General features: G+C 38.3%; 1 protein-coding gene across 1 annotated transcript in view; it reads right to left on the bottom strand.

Annotated features, from left to right (window-relative positions):
• Positions 1-3,585: 3,585 nt before the first annotated feature.
• Positions 3,586-24,191, bottom strand: part of atp6ap1a (ATPase H+ transporting accessory protein 1a) — a 33,662-nt gene continuing 13,056 nt past the window's right edge. Inside the window, exons 4-11 of the mRNA XM_061924126.2 lie at positions 20,593-20,786; positions 18,222-18,262; positions 18,057-18,142; positions 13,461-13,610; positions 12,937-13,094; positions 9,407-9,457; positions 4,115-4,352; positions 3,586-4,052 (exon numbers count right to left, since the gene is read on the bottom strand). Of these exons, the coding sequence (XP_061780110.1) occupies positions 3,843-4,052; positions 4,115-4,352; positions 9,407-9,457; positions 12,937-13,094; positions 13,461-13,610; positions 18,057-18,142; positions 18,222-18,262; positions 20,593-20,786 (1,128 nt within the window). The 3' untranslated portion in view covers positions 3,586-3,842. The remainder of the gene's footprint in view (positions 4,053-4,114; positions 4,353-9,406; positions 9,458-12,936; positions 13,095-13,460; positions 13,611-18,056; positions 18,143-18,221; positions 18,263-20,592; positions 20,787-24,191) is intronic.

Below are 24,191 nucleotides of genomic sequence, written 5' to 3'. Positions count from 1 at the left end.
AGATCTACTTGCAACTTTGAGAAGAGGGCATCTGCTGATTGGATTGAGCATCGACAAATTGGGGAGACGATGGCAGCCATTCAAGGAGCCCAAAGGCAGAGTTGTGGGTACTAGGACTTGGGAGGTCTCGGAATTTATTCGCAAATTGGATAACATCTCGGAGAAGCTTTTCACTCTGCAAGGCGAAATTATGACCAATTTGAGCCAGAATGGACGATTGGATCAGATGAATCCATTGGGATGTGTCTGCTCGCCCAATCCTGATCTATAATTCGGTTCCCTTTGCAAATGGTCTTGCTGTGAATATCCCCCCCCCCCCCCCCCCCAAAAAAAAATATACATATCTTCCTTTTTTTAAACTGCAATGACATATGAGACTTCCAGTTCATTTTAACATTTGTTATTACACCCAAAAATGTGGTTTAAACTACTCAATGTCTACTCCTTCTATTTGTCTTATTCTGTTACCAAATAGCATTATTTTAGTTTTAGTCTGTTTTTGTCAAACCAACCATCTCTTTAATTTGTTAATTTCTTCTGTTATTTGTATTTGCTTCTTTGTGTTCTCCCCTGAGCAAATAATACAAAATGTAAGACCTTTGGGACTTCACTAATCAGAGATTGAACAATTTTGGTCCCAGAATCGAACCCTGGGGTACGCCGCAATGTCTATTTAGTGCTGTAGATGTTCATTTCACGTGTAGCTTCCTGTTGGTCGAGTAGCTTCTTGACACGGACAGTCAATACTTTATCATAGGAAAATAAATAAAGCAATAAAAAAGCAATACAAAAATGAAAGAATAAAATACAAAAAATGTGTGGACAACCATTATAATAAAAACACATTTTTAAAAATTGCTTTATTTATTTTCCTATGATTCTGTACTGAGTCTTTGGTTTATTTTGCACAAATGTTCTATTTTGTCTATTTGTGCACTTTCATTTTTGAAGTTGTTCTCGAATTATTATGTCAAATCGATTGACCTGTGGAAAATTGCACACTGACGAAGACATTGTCGAAACCGGTCTGTGTTTGGTAGCGCCTGTGCAGTTTGTACTAGAATTATTAGAAGGACACAAGTGTTTGTCGAAGTCTAAAAAAATACAAAATTAATAAAAAGATTACAAAAATTTAAATTAAAAAAAATAGACAAACTAAAAACAAAATTTCCCTTGTGGATCACTAACGTTTGTCTAAGTCTAAAAAAAAAAAAAGAAAATTATAAAAAGAAAAAAAAAATCCCTTGTGGATCATTAAAGTTTGTATAAGGCTAAAAAAAAAAAAAAGTTAGTCAAAAAATACAAAAAAAATTTAATAAAAAAAAAAGTTTCCCTTGTGGATCATAAAAGTTTGTGTAAGTCTAAAAAAAATAAAAATAAACATTAAAATAAAAATAAAAAAGTTATAAAAACAAACAATTCCCCTTGTGGCTCACTAACGTTTGTCTAAGTCTAAAAAAAAAAAAAGAAAATTATAAAAAGAAAAAAAACTCCTTTGTGGATCATTAAAGTTTGTATAAGGTTAAAAAAAAAAAAAAAATAGTTAGTCAGAAAATACAAAAAAAATTTAATAAAAAAAAAAGTTTCCCTTGTGGATCATAAAAGTTTGTGTAAGTCTAAAAAAAATAAAAATAAAAAAGTTATAAAACCAAACAATTCCCCTTGTGGATCACTAACGTGTGTCTAAGTCTAAAGAAAAAAGAAAATTATAAAAAGAAAAAAAATTCCCTTTTGGATCATTAAAGTTTGTATAAGGCTAAAAGAAAATTTAAAAAAATGTATTTAAAAAATACAAAGAAATACTAAAAATATTTCCCTTGTGGACCATAAAAGTTTGTGTAAGTCTAAAAAAAATAAAATAAAATAAAATAAAACAAATACAAAAAACCAATTTCCCTTGTGGATCACTAACGTTTGTCTAAGTCTAAAAAAAAAAAAGAAAATTATAAAAAGAAAAAGAAATTCACTTGTGGATCATTGAAGTTTGTATAAGGCTAAAAAAAAACAAAAAGTTAGTCAAAAAATACAAAAAAAATGTAATTAAAAAAATGTTTCCCTCGTGGATCATAAAAGTTTGTGTAAGTCTAAAAAAAATAAAAAAATAAAATTAAAATTAAAATTAAAAAGATATAAAAACAAACAATTCCCCTTGTGGATCACTAACGTTTGTCTAAGTCTAAAAACAAAAAGAAAATTATAAAAAGAAAAAAAATTCCTTTGTGGATCATTAAAGTTTGTATAAGGCTAAAAAAAATTAAAAAAAATGTATTTAAAAAATACAAAGAAATACTAAAAATATTTCCCTTGTGGACCATAAAAGTTTGTGTAAGTCTAAAAAAAATAAAATAAAATAAAATAAAACAAATACAAAAAAACAATTTCCCTTGTGGATCACTAACGTTTGTCTAAGTCTAAAAAAAAAAAAGAAAATTATAAAAAGAAAAAGAAATTCACTTGTGGATCATTGAAGTTTGTATAAGGCTAAAAAAAAACAAAAAGTTAGTCAAAAAATACAAAAAAAATGTAATTAAAAAAAATGTTTCCCTTGTGGATCATAAAAGTTTGTGTAAGTCTAAAAAAATAAAAAAATAAAATTAAAATTAAAATTAAAAAGATATAAAAACAAACAATTCCCCTTGTGGATCACTAACGTTTGTCTAAGTCTAAAAACAAAAAGAAAATTATAAAAAGAAAAAAAATTCCTTTGTGGATCATTAAAGTTTGTATAAGGCTAAAAAAAAAATTTTTTTAATTTATTTAAAAATACAAAGAAATACTACGACTGTTTCCCTTGTGAATCATAAAAGTTTGTGTAAGTCTAAAAAACATTAAAATAAAAATAAAACAAATACAAAAAAACAATTTCCCTTGTGGATCACTAACGTTTGTCTAAGTCTAAAAAAAAAAAAGAAAACTACAAAAAGAAAAAAAAAATTCCCTTGTGGATCATGAAAGTTTGTATAAAGCTAAAAAAAAAAAAAAAAAGTTAGTCAGAAAATACAAAAAAAAATTTATAAAAAAAAAAGTTTCCCTTGTGGATCATAAAAGTTTGTGTAAGTCTAAAAAAAATAAAAAATAAACATTAAAATAAAATTAAAAAAGTTATAAAAACAAACAATTCCCCTTGTGGATCACTAACGTTTTTGTCTACCGGTAAGTCTAAAAAAAAAAAAAATTATAAAAATAAAAAAAATTCCCTTGTGGATCATTAAAGTTTGTATAAGGCTAAAAAAAAATTTTTTTAAAATGTATTTAAAAAATACAAAGAAATACTAAAAATATTTCCCTTGTGGATCATAAAAGTTTGAGTAAGTCTAAAAAAACATACAAATAAAAATAAAACAAATACAAAAAAACAATTTCCCTTGTGGATCATGAAAGTTTGTCCAAGTCTAAGTCTTGCTGGCCTTGCTTTTTCTTATGTTAATATTTTACACCTTGTCCAAAATGTTTGTGCTGTCAATTTATAGTATTGATATTTCACTACTGGCGTGAACGATGATAAAATGTACGGTATGGTAGAAAAAAAAAAAGTGAACTATTGGGAGAATCCCGACTTAATTGAGTGCATGTAAACACACTGAGTTCCTTCAGGGACATTTTATTGAACAACAACCACTTCACAGTCATCAAAGTCAAATAAATATTTCTCTTGACATGAACATTTACAGTATTCCCTTCAATAAACAGATAAATATCACGTTAGAAATACAGCAACAAACACAAACACTACGGCCAATAAACACAATTTGTATACTTTATATTTATTTTCCTCCTTTAACATCGACTTGTGTTAAAGACTCAGACATCTAAAGGGTGTTCAACGTTGATGAAACCAGGAATTATTCGGTCTGGGGCACGGAGATGGCCGGCCCCTTGGGGTCGTCAAAGCGGTCCATGGTGTGCAGCTGCATGATCATGTGCAGGCCGTAGGTCAGCACTAGGACCATGAGGAGACTGGTCATCAGGCCCATCCAGATGCCCGGGGAGAAGAAGCCGGCGCAGTCCGAGGCGTAGGAGAACTCGCTTCCCTTCACGTTGAAGCCTTGGATCTGCGAGTGAAACACGGCACGTCGGTAAATACCATGCCGGCCTGAGGTATAAACGCTCCTACCTGGAAGTCTTCGAAGGAGACCCTCCACTGGTTGGCCGGGTCTTTGGGCGAGCGCGGCACCAGCTGCGGCCATTGGAAGCTGGTGACGGACTGGCAGCGGTAGGAGTACTCGGCGGGGGCGTAGATGTTCCTGCTGCCGTTGAAGGTGGCCTTGGTGCTGTCGTACTCCAGCTCCACCAAGTCCAGCGTGAACCAGCGCCGGGCCGACACCTTGTAGTGGCGCTGGCTCAGGGACAAGCTGCACACACGAGGGCAACGAGGTCAGCTCCAAAAGCGGTCCCAGGTCAGAGAGTTTGCGCTTTGAATTGAAGCTTATTCTTTAGACACGTTTTACCAGGGCTGGGTGATGAAAGGATATCAACATAGACACGCAATCGATATCAACAACGTAATCCATATCAATAAAAATTAAAGCTGCAAGCAGCGATGGACGGGACCGACTTTGACGGCATATAAAATCCAAACCGGAGCACTAATTAGAACTCTTTTGTCAACTTTTAATCAGAAGGGTTCAATCTCTCTTCTGTGCTAGTTTGAAGCCGACACGACAAACGCGCTCAGAGGAGATAATGTTTAAAAAAAAAGGTGACTGTTTTTGACCCAACTTTTATTTTGAAGGGAGAATTGCAAACTTCCTTTTTGTTTCATGTCTCTACGACATTCCTACTGGAAGTTACAGGCGGTTTTGTCTTGAGTTTTCTTCCTAGGAGCAGTTTTGTCTGTGTTTTACTCCTAGGGGGCGCTAGAGCGCAATTTTGAGTTTTGGGGTTTGCTTTTTTTATTAGATAGCAATTTTCGCCAGTCTTGATGTGTGTGTCCAGTTTGATGAGTTTTGAAGCATGTAAAGGGGGTCAAATTACAGCTCAAAGAGTCAAAAGTGCCTGTTTTTATTAAACATTTGTTTTGAAATTGAATTGAAATTGAAATTGAAATTGAATTGCCAACTTGCTGTTGATTTTTGTGTTTGAAATCTAGGTCTAAGTCAGACCTACATAGAGGTTTTTGTTTCATGTCTCTACGACATTCCTACCGGAAGTTACAAGCAGTTTTGTCTGTGTTTTTTCCTAGGTGGCGCTAGAGCGCAATTTTGACTTTGACGGCACATAAAATCCAAACCGGAGCAGTAATTAAAACTCTTTCGTCAAGTTTTAATCAGAAGGGTTCAATCTCTCTCCTGTGCCGGTTTGAAGCCGACACGACAAACGTCCTCAGAGGAGATAATTTTTGAAAAAAGGTGACCGGTTTTTACAAAACTTTTTGTTTTGACGGGGGAATTGCAAATTTCCTGTAGATTTTTGCTGGGGGTTGTCAATTTATAAAATGTAGGTCTAAGTGAGACCTACATAAAGGTTTTTGTTTCATGTCTCTACGACATTCCTACTGGAAGTTACAGGCAGTTTTGTCTGTTTTCTTCCTAGGAGCAGTTTTGTTTGTGTTTGATTCCTAGGGGGCGCTACAGCGCAATTTTGAGTTTTGGGGTTGGGTTTTTTACTAGATCGCAATTTTTGCTAGTCCTGATGTGTGTGTTCAGTTTGGTGAGTTTTGAAGCATGTTAAGGGGGTCAAATTGTAGCTCAAAGAGGCAAAAGTGACTGTTTTTACAAAACTTTTGTTTTGAAGGGAGAATTGCCAACTTCCTGTTGATTTTTGCTGAAGGGTGTCAGTGTATGAAATGTAGGTCTAAGTGAGACCCTACATAGAGGTTTTTGTTTCATGTTGCTACGACATTTCTACTGGAAGTTATAGGCAGTTTTGTCTGTGTTTTCTTCCTAAGGGGCGCTAGAGCGCAATTTTGAGTTTTGGGGTTTGGTTTTTTTTTATTAGACGGCAATTTTCGCCAGTCCTGATGTGTGCGTCAAATATGGTGAGTTTTGAAGCATGTTAAGGGGGTCAAATTACAGCTCAAAGAGGCGGCGGAATAATAATAATAAAACCTTACAAATACAATAGGGTCCTCTGTCCCAAAGGGACATTGCGGTCCCTAATTAAAGCAGCGATGGACGGGACCGACTTTGACGGCACATAAAATCCAAACCGGAGCAGTAATTAAAACTCTTTCGTCAACTTTTAATCAGAAGGGTTCAATCTCTCTCCTGTGCCGGTTTGAAGCCGACATGACAAACGTCCTCAGAGGAGATAATTTTTGAAAAAAGGTGACCGGTTTTTACAAAACTTTTGTTTTGAAGGGGGAATTGCAAACTTCCTGTTGATTTTTGCTGGGGGTTGTCAATTTATAAAATGCGGTTTTGTCTTATGTTTTCTTCCTAGGAGCAGTTTTGTCTGTGTTTTATTCCTAGGGGGGCGCTAGAGCGCAATTTTGAGTTTTGGGGTTTGCTTTTTTTATTAGATCGCAATTTTCGCCAGTCCTGATGTGTGTGTCCAGTTTGATGAGTTTTGAAGCATGTTAAGGGGGTCAAATTGTAGCTCAAAGAGGCAAAAGTGACTGTTTTTACAAAACATTTGTTTTGAAAGGGGAATTGCCAACTTCCTGTTGATTTTTGCTGAAGGGTGTTAGTGTATGAAATATAGGTCTAAGTGAGACCTACATAGAGGTTTTTGTTTCATGTCGCTACGACATTTCTACTGGAAGTTACAGGCAGTTTTGTCTGTGTTTTCTTCCTAGGGGGCGCTAGAGCGCAATTTTGAGTTTTTTTTTTTTTTAATTCATTTATTAGATGGCAATTTTCGCCAGTCCTGATGTGTGCGTCAAATATGGTGAGTTTTGAAGCATGTTAAGGGGGTCAAATTACAGCTCAAAAAAGCGGCGGAATAATAATAATAAAACCTTACAAATACAATAGGGTCCTCTGTCCCAAAGGGACATTGCGGTCCCTAATTAGCTAACCTCAATGAACCCAAAAATACCTTAAAATAAGTACATTCTCACTAATAACAAGTGCACTTTTCTTGATAGAAAAACAAATATGAGACCTTTTTTCTCAATTTGTTGAAAAATGTCCTTAAATGAAGTAAATGCTAGTGCCATTATCTTGACATAATGATATGCGCTGGGCATTACATTTCTTGAAACCAGCAAACTTATACTAAAAACTAGTTTATTTTTCTTAATGGAAAGGCAACAAGGCAACCGCTCGTTACTCTCGAGGTCTACTAGCCGCTCAGGCAAATCATACGGTCTAAAAATACATTTTTCCATCGATAACATGACATCATCGCGCCAAGTGCGTGCTCTTTCAGTCATTAGTGCGCAAGAAATATATATATATATATATATATATATATATATATATATATATATATATATATGCACCGTATTTCCTTGAATTGCCGCCGGGTATATAGTATGCGCCTGCTTAGAATTACCGCCGAGTCAAACTCGTTCCACAAAATATTATTTTTATTAGCGCATGTCTAGAATTACCGCCGGGTCAAACTCGTTTCGCAAAATAATTAGCATATGCCTAGAATTTCCGCCTGGTCAACACTCGTCACGTCACGAGTGACACTTCACCTGTCATCATTTTCAAAATGGAGAAGGCTGACTTCAGTAATTTAAAATCGCATAAAGGGAAGAAGATAAAGAGCTATTCAGTAGGATTTAAGGTCCAAGCTATTGAATATGCTAAAAAGAACTGTAAGCAGCTATGTTTTATTAATATACCGTAGCTGCGTGATTCAAATATGAGTCATTAAATGACTCCCGCCTCCTGGTGGTAGAGGGCGCTAGTGATCCTTCTTGCCACTACTCGGCTGCAGAAGAAGTGACAACAAGCAGCAATCGTTTATTTTTTTCCTCTCGCTTGCACTTTTAGCATGGAGGATTACATATCTAAAATAAAACAGTTTTCTAAACTGGACTTTCAATCGAAGCAGGAGGTAATAATTAAAGGAAGATCTCCATTGAGACAGAGAGACTTTTAAAACTGCAGAAAGATAAGGAAGACTTCTATCAACAAGTTATCGACGCTTTTGTTCGGAAGGAGCGGCGCATGGACTTCATTTATAAGTAAAGGTAAAACCATTATAACGTTTTTTTTTTATTAAATGTGCTTTTCATTATGGTATCCTTACATCACACTCAAATTTATTAGCGCAGGCCTAAATTTACCGCATGCCTTTGGTAAGCGCCAGAGTGAGAAGAGGTTTTACATTAATTACTGCCCCGACGCTAATTCAAGGAAATACGGTGTATATATATATATATATATATATATATATATATATATATATATATATATATATATATATATATATGTATATATTTGTGCATGAACTATTTCTGTTCAAAATTGTTTGAAATGTCAAATGTTTAAATATTAACTGTCCGTTTACTGTACTGTGCCAACTGTACTACTTTATGAGTACGTGTTTTCTATTGTTTCATTGCAAATAAAACAGCAAAGTCCATTTGGCTGTCATCTGTTTTAATTACGAGACACAATTGTGTCAAAGTCATGATTTTTTTATTTCATGCTTGAAATAATACATTTTTACTTTGAAAAAGCAGTTTTATACTTGTGAGTGTTGATTACACAGCTTTGCAACGGTTGATATTCTAGTTTCAAGCATGTTTTACTCAATATAGGTCATCAAATCTCAGCAACAAGCTGTAGTATCTTACTGAGATCATTTAGGACCAAAACCCTTAAAACAAGTAAAACACTAACATAAAATCTGCTTAGTGAGAAGAATTATCTTATCAGACAGAAAATAAGCAAATATCACCCTTATTTGAGATATTTAATCTTACTTAGATTTCAGTTTTTGCAGTGCACTTATTTGGAACATCCCACAAGTGAACAAGCTAATTGGGAACAGGTGGGTGCCATGATTGGGTATAAAAGCAGCTTCCATGAAATGCTCAGTCATTCACAAACAAGGATGGGGCGAGGGTCACCACTTTGTGAACTAATACCTGAGCAAACAGTTTGATAACAACCTTTCTCAACCAGCTATTGCAAGGAATTTAGGGATTTCGCCATCTACGGTCTGTAATATCATCAAAAGGTTCAGAGAATCTGGAGAAATCAATGCACGTAAGCGATGATATTACGGACCTTCCATCCCTCAGGCGGTACTGCGTCAAAAACCGACATATTCAAATATTTTTCTCCTGCTGCTTGTTTTCCATAGGTCATCAAAAATACAATAACTATTGATATCGAGCAACAGTTTTCAGCCGTATCCCCCAGCCCTACTTTTAATGGTGGTCTTGTTACAAATGTTAACTTGAGGATTTAAAACATTCCCTGGACATGAAATAAATGTAAGAGCTTATTACGATATATTCCTATTGTGTTCCACTTCTGCAGTGCGTGTTGAGAAGACTCACAGGAGTTTGAAGTTGCGGTGGCCAAGAACGTTCTCATAGTTGAGCACCAGCCTGCCAAGAATCAAACACGACAAAATAATATTAAATGGCAAAGTCACACTTGTTGACGTGGATGTCACTTAGTTGTAGAGACTTCTAGAATGTTTGTGGCGTGAGTGATGTTCTCCGGGTGTCTTTGTCTAACAAGCTCAGACTCACCAGTCTTATGTTTCAAATATATATTGTCACTAATAACCAGAGTTGTAGGATGTCTCTGCTGTACCCAGAAGGTGAAGGCAAACACCATGGAAGATATGAAGAAAGAGAAGATGTAGAAGAAGGTGAAGGTAAACACAAAGGTGAAGAAGACAGAAGAAGTAGAAGAAGAAGAAGAAGGCATAGGTAAACAAAAAGTGAAGAAAAAAAAAGAAGGTGAAGGTAAACAAAAAGGTAAAGAAGACGGAATAAGTAGAATAATAAGAAGAAGTAGAAGAAATAGAAGAAACCGAAGTAGAAGAAGAAAAAGAAGGTGATGAAGAGGGTGAAGAAGAAGATGAAGGAAAACAAAAAGTGAAGAAGAAGGCAAAGAAGAAGAAGGTGAAGATAAACAAAAGGCAAAGAAAATGAAGAAGGCAAAGAAGAAGAAGAAGGCATAGGTAAACAAAAGCTGAAGAAGAAAAAGAAGAAGAAGAAGAAGCAGAAGAAGGCATAGGTAAACAAAAGGTGAAGAAGAAAAAGAAGAAGGTGAAGAAGAAGAAGAAGGTATAGGTAAACAAAAGCTGAAGAAGAAAAAGAAGAAGAAGAAGAAGGCATAGGTAAACAAAAGGTGAAGAAGAAGAAGAAGAAGACAAAGAAGAAGGAGAAGAAGAAGAAGGCATAGATAAACAAAAGGTGAAGAAAAAGAAGAAAGTGACGAAGACTATATGTATAGAGGAAGAAGAAGAAGAAGGCATAGGTAAACAAAAGGTGAAGAAGAAAAAGAAGACGGTGAAGAAGAAGAAGAAGAAGGCATAGGTAAACAAAAGCTGAAGAAGAAAAAGAAGAAGAAGAAGAAGAAGAAGGGATAGGTAAACAAAAGGTGAAGAAGAAGAAGAAGAAGAAGAAGAATAAGAAGAAGGCATAGGTAAACAAAAGGTGAAGAAGAAGAAGAAGACAAAGAAGAAGAAGAAGAAGAAGAAGGCATAGATAAACAAAAGGTGAAGAAAAAGAAGAAAGTGAAGAAGACTATATGTATAGAGGAAGAAGAAGAAGAAGGCATAGGTAAACAAAAGGTGAAGAAGAAGAAGAAGAAGAAGAAGAAGGCATAGGTAAACAAAAGGTGAAGAAGAAAAAGAAGAAGGTGAAGAAGAAGAAGGCATAGGTAAACAAAAGCTGAAGAAGAAAAAGAAGAAGAAGAAGAAGAAGAAGAAGAAGAAGAAGAAGAAGGCATAGGTAAACAAAAGGTGAAGAAGAAGAAGAAGAAGAAGAAGAAAAAGGCATAGATAAACAAAAGGTGAAGAAAAAGAAGAAAGTGAAGAAGACTATATGTATAGAGGAAGAAGAAGAAGAAGGCATAGGTAAACAAAAGGTGAAGAAAAAGAAGAAGAAGAAGGCAGCATAGGTAAGCAAAAGGTGAAGAAGAAAAATAAGAAGGTGAAGAAGAAGAAGAAGGCAAAGGTAAACAAAAGGTGAAGAAGAAAAAGAAGGTGAAGAAGAAGAAGAGGAAGAAGGCATACGTAAACAAAAAGTGAAGAAGAAGGTGACGAATAAGCAGAAGAATAAGAAGAAGGCATAGGTAAACAAAAGGTGAAGAAGAAAAAGAAGGTGAAGAAGAAGAACAGGAAGAAGGCATATGTAAACAAAAAGTGAAGAAGAAGAAGAAGAAGGCATAGGTAAACAAAAGGTGAAGAAGAAAAAGAAGAAGGTGAAGAAGAAGGCGAAGAAGAAGAAATAAGAAGAAAAAGAAGATGTGAAGAAGAAGAAGAAGAAGAAGAAGGCATAGGTAAACAAAAGGTGAAGAAGAAGATGAAGGCATAGGTAAAAAAAAGGTGAAGAAGAAAAAGAAGAAAAGGGTAAACAAAAGGTGAAGAAGAATAAGAAAAAGATGAAGGCAAAAGCAAACTAAAGGTGAAGAAGAAAAAGAAAGCAAAGGTAAACAAAAAGTGAAGAAGAAGGTAAAGATGAACAAAATATGAAAGTGAAGAAGAAGAAGGTCAACAAGGTGGTGAAGTAGAAGAAGAAGGTGAAAAAGGTGGTGAAGGAGAAGAATAAAGTGAAGAAGAAGAAGGTGAACAAGGTGGTGAAGGAGAAGAAGAAGGTGAAGAAGAAGAATGTGAAAAATGTGGTGAAGGAGAAGAAGGTGAAGAAAAAGAATGTGAAAAGTTGGTGAAGAAGAAGAATGTGAAAAAGGTGGTGAAGGTGAAGAAGAAGGTGAAAAGGGTGGTGAAGGAGAAGAAGAAGGTGAACAAGGTGGTGAAGGAGATGAAGGAGAAGAATAAGAAGGTGAACAAGGTGGTGAAAGAGAAGGAGAAGGTGAAGAAGAATGTGAAAAATGTGTTGGAGAAGAAGAAAAATGTGAAAAAGGTGGTGAAAGAGAAGAAGCAGGTGAAGAAAAAAAAGGTGAAGAAAAAGAAGGTGAAAAGGGTGGTGAAGGAGAAGAAGAATGTGAAAAGGGCGGTGAAGGTGAAGAAGGTGAAGAAGAAGGTGACGAAGACAAAGTAGAAGTAGAAGAAGAAGAAAAAGTAGAAGTAGAAGAAGACAAAGTAAAAGTAGAAGACAAGGTAGAAGTAGAAGAAGACAAAGTAGAAGTGGAAGAAAACAAAGTACAAGTAGAAGAAGAAGACAATGTACAAGTAGAAGAAGAAGAACAAGTAGAAGTAGACAAAGAAGACAAAGTAGAAGAAGCAGAAGACAATGTAAAAGAAGAAGAAGAAAACGAAATAAAAGAAGTAGAAGAAGAAGACAAAGTAGAAGTCGAAGAAGAAGAAAAAATAGTAGTAGAAGAAGACAAAGTAGAAGAAGAAGACAAAGTAGAAGAAGACGACGAAGTAGAAGAAGACGACGAAGTAGAAGAAGACGATGTAAAAGAAGAAGTAGAAAAAGTAGAAATAGAAAAGAAAAAGTAGAAGTAGAAGAAGACAAAGTAGAAGAAGAATAAGACAAAGCAAAAGTAGAAGACAAAGTAGAAGTAGAAGAAGACAAAGTAGAAGTAGAAGAAGAAGAAAGTAGAAGAAGAAGAAGAATAAAAAGTAGAAGAAGGAAAAGGTAAACACAACGTAAAATTTTTAAGGTAAATAGGAAGGTGAAGGTAAACAAAAATTAACATTTTAAGGTAAATAGGAAGGTGAAGGTAAACACAAAGTAAATTTTTTAAGGTAAACATAAGAAGAAAACAAGATAAGAGGGTGAAGGTAAACCGTTTGAAAAAAGAAAATTAAAGGTAAACAAGAAGAAAGCAAAAGATGAAGAAAAACAAGGAAAAATGTGAAGAACGCGAAGGTAGATACAAGGTGATATAGAAAGTGGAGAAAAAGGTGAAGCATAGGTATAAGAAGAAGAAGAAGCTACAATACCGTGCTTTGGTTTTGTCACAAGTTGATCCATCAAGTTTGGGTCTGACGCCCTCGCCAAAGGTGGACGGGGTCAGGTCATGTGACTCCCAGCGGCCGCTGCGCAGGATGCTGACTGACAGGCCTTGAGCCCACAGCAGGATGCAGGTGTTGTCACCTTCCTGCACGCGCACACAAAGTGACTTCAAACTGCTGTCATGTCGCACATTATTTCAACAACCATGTTGGAGTGTTTTTACACCTTAATGTTTCTTGTATGAAACTTAGTTACGTTAAAATGCCGCCTCTACAGTTATTAAAGATGATCCATGGCCACAGCTAGACCCTGGAACGGATTATATCTAAACATAAAGAAGCTGTATCCCCACTGGTGCACTATGCAGTGGCTCTCTCTAGTGGTGAAGTTGGGAGACTACACGCTTATGTCAAGGATTTCATTCCTGTGTTGAGGCACAAAGTGAACATGCTAAACTAGGAAATAAAAGCAACAAATATATAACAAGCCATCCCAGGAAGTGTTAGAGCACCTTGAACTCCACTGGAGCGTGGATTCCAGCCCTCTCCTTCATTTTGCGCTGCCTCTCCCGCTCCCTTTCTCGATCTCTGTATCCTCCTCGGGCCTGCAGGAGCGAGCGGCCTCCTCCCAGAGCTGCTTCCATGACGGGCGATGGCGCCCCCTGCAGTCAGGTGACACACACACCTAACGTTTCCTTGTGGTCTTTCTTCACACGTCAGTCTTTGTAGATCCTGATCAGGTTCTTATACCGATATTGGAGCCTTGAGTATACTGAATGGGTAAAATATCAGCAGGAATCATATAAACGTGTATTATTTTGTATTAAAGAATGTTACAAAAGGTTTGATCAAGTGAAAAGAGTCAAACAGAACAATGAAAAACACTAACATATTTACAAAACCCAAAACCAGTGAAGTTGGCACGTTGTGTAAATGGTAAATAAAAACAGAATACAAGGATTTGCAAATCCTTTTCAACTTATATTCAATTGAATAGACTGCAAAGACAAGATATTTAATGTTCCAACTGAGAAACTTATTTTATTTTTTTTGCAAATATTTGGAATTTGTTTTAAAAAAAAGCTGGCACAAGTGGCAAAAAAGACTGAGTAAGTTGAGGAATGCTCATCGAACACTTATTTGGAACATCCCACAGGTGAACAGGCTAATTGGGAACAGGTGGGTGCCATGATTGGGTATAAAAGCAGCTTCCATGAAATGCTCAGTCATTCACAAACAAGGATGGGGCGAGGGTCACCACTTTGTCAACAAATGCGTGAGCAAATTGTCCAACAGTTTAAAGGGGAACATTATCACCAGACCTATGTAAGCGTCAATATATACCTTGATGTTGCAGAAAAAAAGACTATATATTTTTTTAACCAATTTCCGAACTCTAAATGGGTGAATTTTGGCGAATTAAACGCCTTTCTAATATTCGCTCTCGGAGCGATGACGTCACAACGTGGCGTCACATCGGGAAGCAATCCGCTATTTTCTCAAACACCGAGTCAAATGAGCTCTGTTATTTTCCGTTTTTTCGACTGTTTTCCGTACCTTGGAGACATCATGCCTCGTCGGTGTGTTGTCGGAGGGTGTAACAACACGAACAGGGACGGATTCAAGTTGCACCAGTGGCCCAAAGATGCGAAAGTGGCAAGAAATTGGACGTTTGTTCCACACACTTTACCGACGAAAGCTATGCTACGACAGAGATGGCAAGAATGTGTGGATATCCTGCGACACTCAAAGCAGATGCATTTCCAACGATAAAGTCAAAGAAATCTGCCACCAGACCCCCATTGAATCTGCCGGAGTGTGTGAGCAATTCAGGGACAAAGGACCTCGGTAGCACGGCAAGCAATGGCGGTAGTTTGTTCCCGCAGACGAGCGAGCTAAACCCCCTATCGACCCTAGCTTCCCTGGCCTGCTGACATCAACTCCAAAACTGGACAGATCAGCTTTCAGGAAAAGAGCGCGGATGAGGGTATGTCTACAGAATATATTAATTGATGAAAATTGGGCTGTCTGCACTTTCAAAGTGCATGTTGTTGCCAAATGTATTTCATATGCTGTAAACCTAGTTCATAGTTGTTAGTTTCCTTTAATGCCAAACAAACACATACCAATCCTTGGTTAGAAGGCGATCGCCGAATTCGTCTTCGCTTTCTCCCGTGTCGCTAGCTGTCGTGTCATTTTCGTCGGTTTCGCTTGCATACGGTTCAAACCGATATGGCTCAATAGCTTCAGTTTCTTCTTCAATTTCGTTTTCGCTACCTGCCTCCACACTACAACCATCCATTTCAATACATGCGTATTCTGTTGAATCGCTTAAGCCGCTGAAATCCGAGTCTGAATCTGAGCTAATGTCGCTCAGATTGGGGGGGGGGGGGGGGGGGGGGGGGGGGGGGGGGGGGCACAGGTCCGGTGGCCATGGATGAAGTGCTGGCTGTCCAGAGTCGGGACCCGGGGTGGACCGCTCGCCTGTGCATCGGCTGGGAACATCTCTGCGCTGCTGACCCGTCTGCGCTCGGGATGGTTTCCTGCTGGCCCCACTATGGACTGGACTCTTACTATTATGTTGGATCCACTATGGACTGGATTCTCACAATATTATGTCAGACCCACTCGACATCCATTGCATTCGGTCTCCCCTAGAGGGGTGGGGGTTACCCACATATGCGGTCCTCTCTAAGGTTTCTCATAGTCATTCACATCGACGTCCCACTGGGGTGAGTTTTTCCTTGCCCTTATGTGGGCTTTGTACCGAGGATGTCGTTGTGGCTTGTGCAGCCCTTTGAGACACTTGTGATTTAGGGCTATATAAATAAACATTGATTGATTGATTGATTGATAGAGTGGCCTAAAATGCGGGTGTCAGGGACTGACGCGGTAGGAGATTTTTACAACAAAGTTCTACAAGAAAAGTGATATTATATCAGATTGTAGATGTTTTTTTTACCCTTCGCATTCATATTTCGCCATCGCGGATGGAGAGGGGGTGTGAGAAGTAAAAGTGGAGTGACGTTCATATGTCGTCAATATTCAGTGTTTTATCGTTCATAGTTAATATTGTAAATCCCACATTCTTTATATTCATGTACATTCTGGGGGTCTCATTCAGTAGAAAATTTAAAATTCCATTCCGTTTCCTAAGGCGGTCTGTCATAACGTTTTTAGCATTCAATCTGACATTGTGAGTTTTTGTATTAGTGTTCCTAAAAATAGGACCCAAACACACATATTGTACAGCAGATTGTCACAGCTTATATATGTGTGTGTGTGTGTGTATATATATATATATATATATATATATATATATATATATATATATATATATATATATATATATATATATATACTGTATATACATAGATAGATAGATATATTTGTAAGAAGGCCAATCAGAGGCTGTTTTTCTTGAGGAGACTGAGGGGCTTTCAGGTTGATAGGACACTGATGAGGATGTTCTATTCATCTTGTATTGAATCTATTTTAACTTATTCCATCACTTCCCGGTTTAGTAACCTCAGTGTGGCCAATAAAAATAGATTGGGTGGTATAATCAAGGTGTGCCAAAAGACCATAGGCACTACCTTGAACCCCCTGAACCAGATCTATCAGGCCAGAGTCATCCAGAAGGCAAAGGCAATTCTGGTCAACCCTCAGCACCATCTCTTCTCAGAGTTTAGAGTCTTGCCCTCAGGATGCAGGTACGCTCCTACTAATAGAAAGGCCAAAAACAACAGATACATAAGATCCTTAGTTCCTTCAGCTGTTGCCTTTATAAATGAGCTTCTTAAACAAGCTTAGCTGCTATGCAGTCACTTTAGTGGGAAGCGACGAGTGATGATTAGTTTTTATTGTTTTACAAATGTTTTTAGCTCAATGCTTTCATGATGGTTTGTATGTTGTATGTATTTTATGTATTTGTACCTTGTTTTACTGTTGTACCTTGTTTTTACTGTTGTACTTTGTTTTTACTGTTGCACCTTGTTTTTTACTGTTGTACCTCGTTTTACTGTTGAACCTTGTTTTTTAATGACTACTGCTGCAAACCAAATTGCCCCTCGGGGACAATAAAGATTTTCTAAGTCTAAGTCTAGATATAACTGCCCCCAGACACATTTTTTTCTATAAATGTGGCCCCCGAGTCAAAATAATTGCCCAGGCCTGGTGTAGAGGATATCACCACATGGGCTCAGGAACACTTCAGAAAACCACTGTCGGTAACTACAGTTGGTGCAAGTTAAAACTCTACAATGCAAAGCGAAAGCCATTTATCAACAACACCCAGAAACGCCGCCGACTTCGCTGGGCCCGAGCTCATCTAAGATGGACTGATGCAGAGTGGAAAAGTGTTCTGTGGTCTGACAAGTCCATCTTTTTTCCACCTGAAAAGCTTCAAAAATGTGTCTCCTCAGTTCCTTGAGTGTTGTTAAAAGGAAAGGCCATGTAACACAGTGGTAAAAATGCCCCTGTGACAACTTTTTTGCAATGTGTTGCTGCCATTAAATTCTAAGTTAATAATTATTTGCAAAAAAAAAAAAGATGTTTCTCAGTTGGAACATTAAATATCTTGTCTTTGCGGTCTATTCAATCGAATATAAGTTGAAAAGGATTTGCAAATCATTGTATTCTGTTTTCATTTACACAACGTGACAACTTCACTGGTTTTGTATTATTAACCATGAAGTTTTTGGCGACACCCAGTGGCCACAATAAATCATGACATTTAGCTCATGAGGCAGTAAGATTCCGACAATTAAAATACTTTTTATAGTTCAAGACTTACGGTCATTTAAAAACAGCACTGCACATAATAATGGCGGCGACAGTTTTGATCTTAAAGGTCTAAAAAAATTATGTAGAACGTCCGGCGGGCCGGATTGAAGATCTTAATGGGCTGCATGTGGCCCGCGGGCCGTATTTTGCCCAGAATTTTCTCTATAAGAAGCTCTGGAGAACGTGAGCCTACAGTGCCATCAAGTGGCCACATGATGCAAAGACGTGCATCATGGCTTTAAAAAGGCCAACGCGAGCCAGACTTTTCCACGTCTGGATGATCAGCAGGATTCTTAATTCAACACTGGTGGACGTGGACTCACCCTAGAGGGCCGCAGGGCGGTGTAGAGGGCCGTGTACGGAACCGACTGGGTCTTCATGACGCTCAAAACCTGGCCGATCACCTCGTCTGAAGCACCCGACAAGGGGACATGGTAAAGGGTGAACATTTTTAAAACAAGTTTGGTTTTTTGGGGCTCCACACTAACCGTTGCCACTGAGAACCTCTTTGGCAGACACCAGATCAGACCTGGGAACCAGCAAGGAAGGTGAGGTTAGGTTTGGAGCAGGAAGTCACACACACACACACACACACACACACACACACACACACACACACATACTGGTTATCATTTGGAATGGGGACCAAGTTTTTGATCATCCCTTGTGGGGACCACCCTTTCTACAGGTTGTGGAGGCATAAAAACAATTAGGTAAAATGGCCACTGCCCAGTTAGCTCAGGCACGTCTTTAAATCTCTGGTTTGATGAAGTAATGTGCTGATCATTCTTACTGGGGACTAGAGATGCGCGGTTTGCGGACACAACCGCGGAGTCTGCGGATTATCCGCGGGTCGGGCGGTTGAAATAAAAAAAAATTAGATTTTATCCGCGGGTCGGGCGGTTGAAATAAAAAAAAAATGAGAGTTTAAATAGATTCAGGCGGGTGGCAGTTAAACCAATTCGGAAATATATATACATAGTTAAATGTTGTTACCCACATACAAAAAACGAGCAGCACTCTTTGAAACAGGCAATTATTTATCATCAGGCACCTGCAGCACGCCACAATAGAAGAAGAAAAAAAAAAAGAGATGGCAACGCCGGCAGCAAATGTGGTACGCGACAAACTAAAAAAGGGAATACTAAAGACCAGGGAAAAAAAAGGCCAGAAAAGTTCAGCGTGGACTCGTTTTTATGAGGTTGTAAATCAGGATGATAGTAATGCTGGCTACGTGATTTGCAAGAGCTGCAACGCTGTTTATGTCTACGACAGTCACAAAACCGGGACATCTAACATGGTGCGTCACATTTGTGCAAAACCCCGAACCTCCACAAACACCCTGAGCATGAGCAGTTTCGTCCGCCGTGATCCCAGAACAGTGCCACAGGATGTTAAAACAAGATAGAACGCAGCTGCCTGCAGCAGTTTGAGTGGCGCGAGCGCGCTTGGAGGTGCGCTCAGCGCGGCTCCCAGATGATTGCGCACTGGTGTGCGTCTGGGCCGTGACAGCGTGGCACGCATTGAATGTCTCTGCTGCATTGGATCAGTCTCCTTTCTTTAACAGGCAAAAGCTTTATAACCTCACTAATGCCTTGCATCGTCTATATTAGATATATAACAACGGGTGGGTGCGGGCGGGTGCGGTTTTGAAAAAATGTTAGTTCGGGTGGATGGCGGATGGGCGACGACTTTTGTGATGCGGTTGCGGATGAAATATTTGCCTATCCGCGCATCTCTACAGGGAACCCTGGGGAAAAAGAGTTAATATGGTTCATGGGGGACCAAATTTAAATAATTTTGCATAATTCACACAAATTTGTACATGACTACTGAGGACCACTTAAAAAAAATAAAAAATAAAAAGTTGAAATGAAATATGACATGATCCTCAGAATACAGCACTACAGCTGTCCTCTTATAGGAAGTTTCACCACTTAAATATTAAAGCAAATCCTGCATCTTCTGTCACATTACTGAAAACTTCTATTTAGCAGTAATGAAGTTGTCTGCAACTCCAACTACAATATATAGAAGGATGGAAAATTCTGAATGTGAATAATAATCATGCTGTATGAAAATGTCATCCTAAGGAACACTAAACCAGATTTTTTTTTTGGGATAAATGCGTTAAAATGTAATATCGGAAATTATCGGTATCGTTTTTTTTTTATTATCGGTATCGCTTTTTTTTCTTCTTTTTTTTTTTAAATCAACATAAAAAACACAAGATACACTTACAATTAGTGCACCAACCCAAAAAACCTCCCTCCCCCATTTACACTCATTCACACAAAAGGGTTGTTTATTTCTGTTATTAATATTCTGGTTCCTACATTATATATCAATATATATCAATACAGTCTGCAAGGGATACAGTCCGTAAGCACACATGATTGTGCGTGCTGCTGGTCCACTAATAGTACTAACCTTTAACAGTTACTTTTATTAATTTTCATTAATAACTAGTTTCTATGTAACTGTTTTTATATTGTTTACTTTCTTTTTTATTCAAGAAAATGTTTTTAATTTATTTATCTTATTTTATTAATTTTTTTAAAAAGTACTTTATCTTCACCATACCTGGTTGTCCAAATTAGGCATAATAATGTGTTGATTCCACGACTGCATAATATCGGTATCGGTAATTAAAGAGTTGGACAATATCGGAATATCGGCAAAAAGCCATTATCGGACATCCCTAATTAATGGTTAAACCTTTTTGAATGATTAACATCATTCAAAAAGGTTCCTGTTTTTTTGTCCCCATACCGTCAGAGGTCCCCTAAAGGTGACTGTGTAAACAGAGCGATGTCCCCATTAAGTAAGCATTGCCAGAACACACACACAAACACACACCCAATGTAGTAGGGAAGTCGGAAGACGAGCAGGGCCGGCGAGGAGGCGTTGAGTCGGAGCTGACTCAGCGTCTCGGGGTCCATGTACAGAGGGGAGGTCTCCAGGTGGTCTTGCAGGTGACCAATCAAGGCGTTGGAGGCGGGCCATGACACGGCGGGAAGCACCAGGGAGGACGACGAGGACCTGAGAGCGCTCTAGGACGCAGAAAGGAGGTTAGGTTTTGGCCTGTTGCCACTTCTTCCAAAACAAAATGATGGCAGCAAGAGAAGAAAAGCATTTTGTAACGGCTAAGTTTGTAAAAGGTTTACAATGTCCACAGTTTAACTCAGGAACAGATTACCGTATTTTTCGGACTATAAGTCGCAGTTTTTTTCATAGTTTGGCCGGGCTCCGGTGCGACTTATATATGTTTTTTTCCTTCTTTATTATGCATTTTCGGCAGGTGCGACTTATACTCCGGTGCGACTTATACTCCGAAAAATACGGTATTTCTATTTTGTGTATTGATAAAGTCCTCTTTGTGTTCTTCTTCTAGTTAAATGGGGAAATCAACTTATAAATACATCTTTATATAATTACTTAAATGTGTCATTAAATATTTACCGTATTTTTCGGACTATAAAAGGCGCACTTAAAATCCTTTCATTTTCTAAAAACTCGACAGTGCGCCTTATACCCCGGTGCGCCTAATGTACGGAATAATTCTGGTTGTGCTTACCGACCTCGAAGCTATTTCATTTGGTACATGGTGATAGGTTGATTGGCAACACTAAAATTGGCCCTAGTGTGTGAATGTGAGTGTGAATGTTGTCTGTCTATCTGTGTTGGCCCTGTGATGAGGTGGCGACTTGTCCAGGGTGTACTCCGCCTTCCGCCCGATTGTAGCTGAGATAGGCTCCAGCGCCCCCCGCGACCCCGAAGGGAATAAGCGGTAGGAAATGGATGGATGGATGGATGGTGAAATGATAAGTGTGACTAGTAGATGGCAGTCACACGTAATATATATGTGTGGACTTCAATATAATGGCAGTCACACATAAGAGATTAGTGTAGACTGCAATATGATGGCAGTCACACATACGATATACGTGTACGTGTGGACTGCAATATGATGGCAGTCACACATAATATATACGTGTGGACTGCAATATGATGGCAGTCATACATATGTGGGCTATACCGAGGATGTCGCTGTGGCTTGTGCAGCCCTTTGAGACACTTGTGATTTAGGGCTATATAAATAAACATTGATTGATTGATTGATTGATACATAAGATGTACGGGTGGACTGCAATATAATGGCAGTTACAAATAAGAGATACATGTAGACTGTAATATAATGGCAGTCACACATAAGAGATACGTGTGGACTGCAACATGATGGCAGTCACACATAAGAAATACGTGTGGACTGCAACATGATGACAGTCACACATGAGAGGTACGCGTGGACTGCAATATGATGGCAGTCACACATAAGAGATACGTGTAGACTGCAATATGATGGCAGTCACACATAAAGAGATATGTGTGGACTGCAATATGATGGCAGTCACACATAAGAGATACGTGTAGACTGCAATATGATGGCAGTCACACAAGAGATATGTGTAGACTACAATATGATGGCAGTCACACATAAGAGATACTTGTAGACTGCAATATGATGGCAGTCACACATAAGAGATACGTGTAGACTGCAATATGATGGCAGTCACACATAAGAAGTACGTGTGGACTGCAATATGATGGCAGTCACACATAAGAAATACGTGTAGACTGCAATATGATGGCAGTCACACATAAGAGATTTGTGTGGACTGCAATATGATGGCAGTCACACATAAGAGATACGTGTAGACTGCAATATGATGGCAGTCACACAAGAGATACATGTAAACTGCAATTTAATAGCAGTCACACATAAGAGATACGTGTAGACTGCAATATGATGGCAGTCACACATAAGAGATACGTGTGGACTGCAATATGATGGTAGTCACACATAAGAGATACGGGTAGACTGCAATATGATGGCAGTCACACATAAGAGATACGTGTGGACTGCAATATGATGGCAGTCACACATAAGAGATACGTGTAGACTGCAATATGATGGCAGTCACACATAAGAGATACGTGTAGACTGCAATATGATGGCAGTCACACATAAGGGATACGTTTAGACTGCAATATGATGGCAGTCACACATAAGAGATACGTGTAGACTGCAATATGATGGCAGTCACACATAAGAGATACGTGTAGACTGCAATATGATGGCAGTCACACATAAGAGATACGTGTGGACTGCAATATGATGGCAGTCACACATAAGAGATACATGTAGACTGCAATATGATGGCAGTCACACATAAGAGATACGTGTGGACTGCAATATGATGGCAGTCACACATAAGAGATACGTGTAGACTGCAATATGATGGTAGTCACACATATGAGATACGTGTGGACTGCAATATGATGGCAGTCACACATAAGAGATAAGGGTGGACTGCAATATGATGGCAGTCACACATAAGAGATATGTGTGGACTGCAATATGATGGCAGTCACACATAAGAGATACGTGTAGACTGCAAAATGATGGCAGTCACACATAAGAGATACGTGTGGACTGCAATATAACGGCAGTCACACATAAGAGATACGTGTAGACTGCAACATGATGGCAGTCACACATAAGAGATACGTGTGGACTGCAATATGATGGCAGTCACACATAAGGGATACGTGTAGACTGCAATATGATGGCAGTCACACATAAGAGATACGTGTAGACTGCAATATGATGGCAGTCACACATAAGAGATACGTGTAGACTGCAATATGATGGCAGTCACACATAAGAGATACGTGTGGACTGCAATATGATGGCAGTCACACATAAGAGATACATGTAGACTGCAATATGATGGCAGTCACACATAAGAGATACGTGTGGACTGCAATATGATGGCAGTCACACATAAGAGATACGTGTAGACTGCAATATGATGGTAGTCACACATATGAGATACGTGTGGACTGCAATATGATGGCAGTCACACATAAGAGATAAGGGTGGACTGCAATATGATGGCAGTCACACATAAGAGATATGTGTGGACTGCAATATGATGGCAGTCACACATAAGAGATACGTGTAGACTGCAATATGATGGTAGTCACACATAAGAGATACGTGTGGACTGCAATATGATGGCAGTCACACATAAGAAGTACGTGTGGACTGCAATATGATGGCAGTCACACATAAGAGATACGTGTAGACTGCAATATGATGGCAGTCACACATAAGAGATACGTGTGGACTGCAATATGATGGCAGTCACACATAAGAGATACATGTAGATTGCAATATGATGGCAGTCACCCAAGAGATATGTGTAAACTGCAATTTAATAGCAGTCACACATTAGAGATAAGTGGGGACTGTAATATGATGGCAGTCACACATAAGAGATACGTGTGGACTGCAATATGATGGCAGTCACACATAAGCGATACTTGTGGACTGCAATATGATGGCAGTCACACAAGAGATACGTGTAAACTGCAATTTAATAGCAGTCACA

Source organism: Nerophis lumbriciformis, linkage group LG01 (assembly GCF_033978685.3).
Source record: "Nerophis lumbriciformis linkage group LG01, RoL_Nlum_v2.1, whole genome shotgun sequence".
NCBI classification, from domain to species: domain Eukaryota; kingdom Metazoa; phylum Chordata; class Actinopteri; order Syngnathiformes; family Syngnathidae; genus Nerophis; species Nerophis lumbriciformis.
The sequence above is the reverse complement of the archived record's forward strand: the minus strand, read 5'-3'. Positions and strand labels throughout refer to the sequence as shown.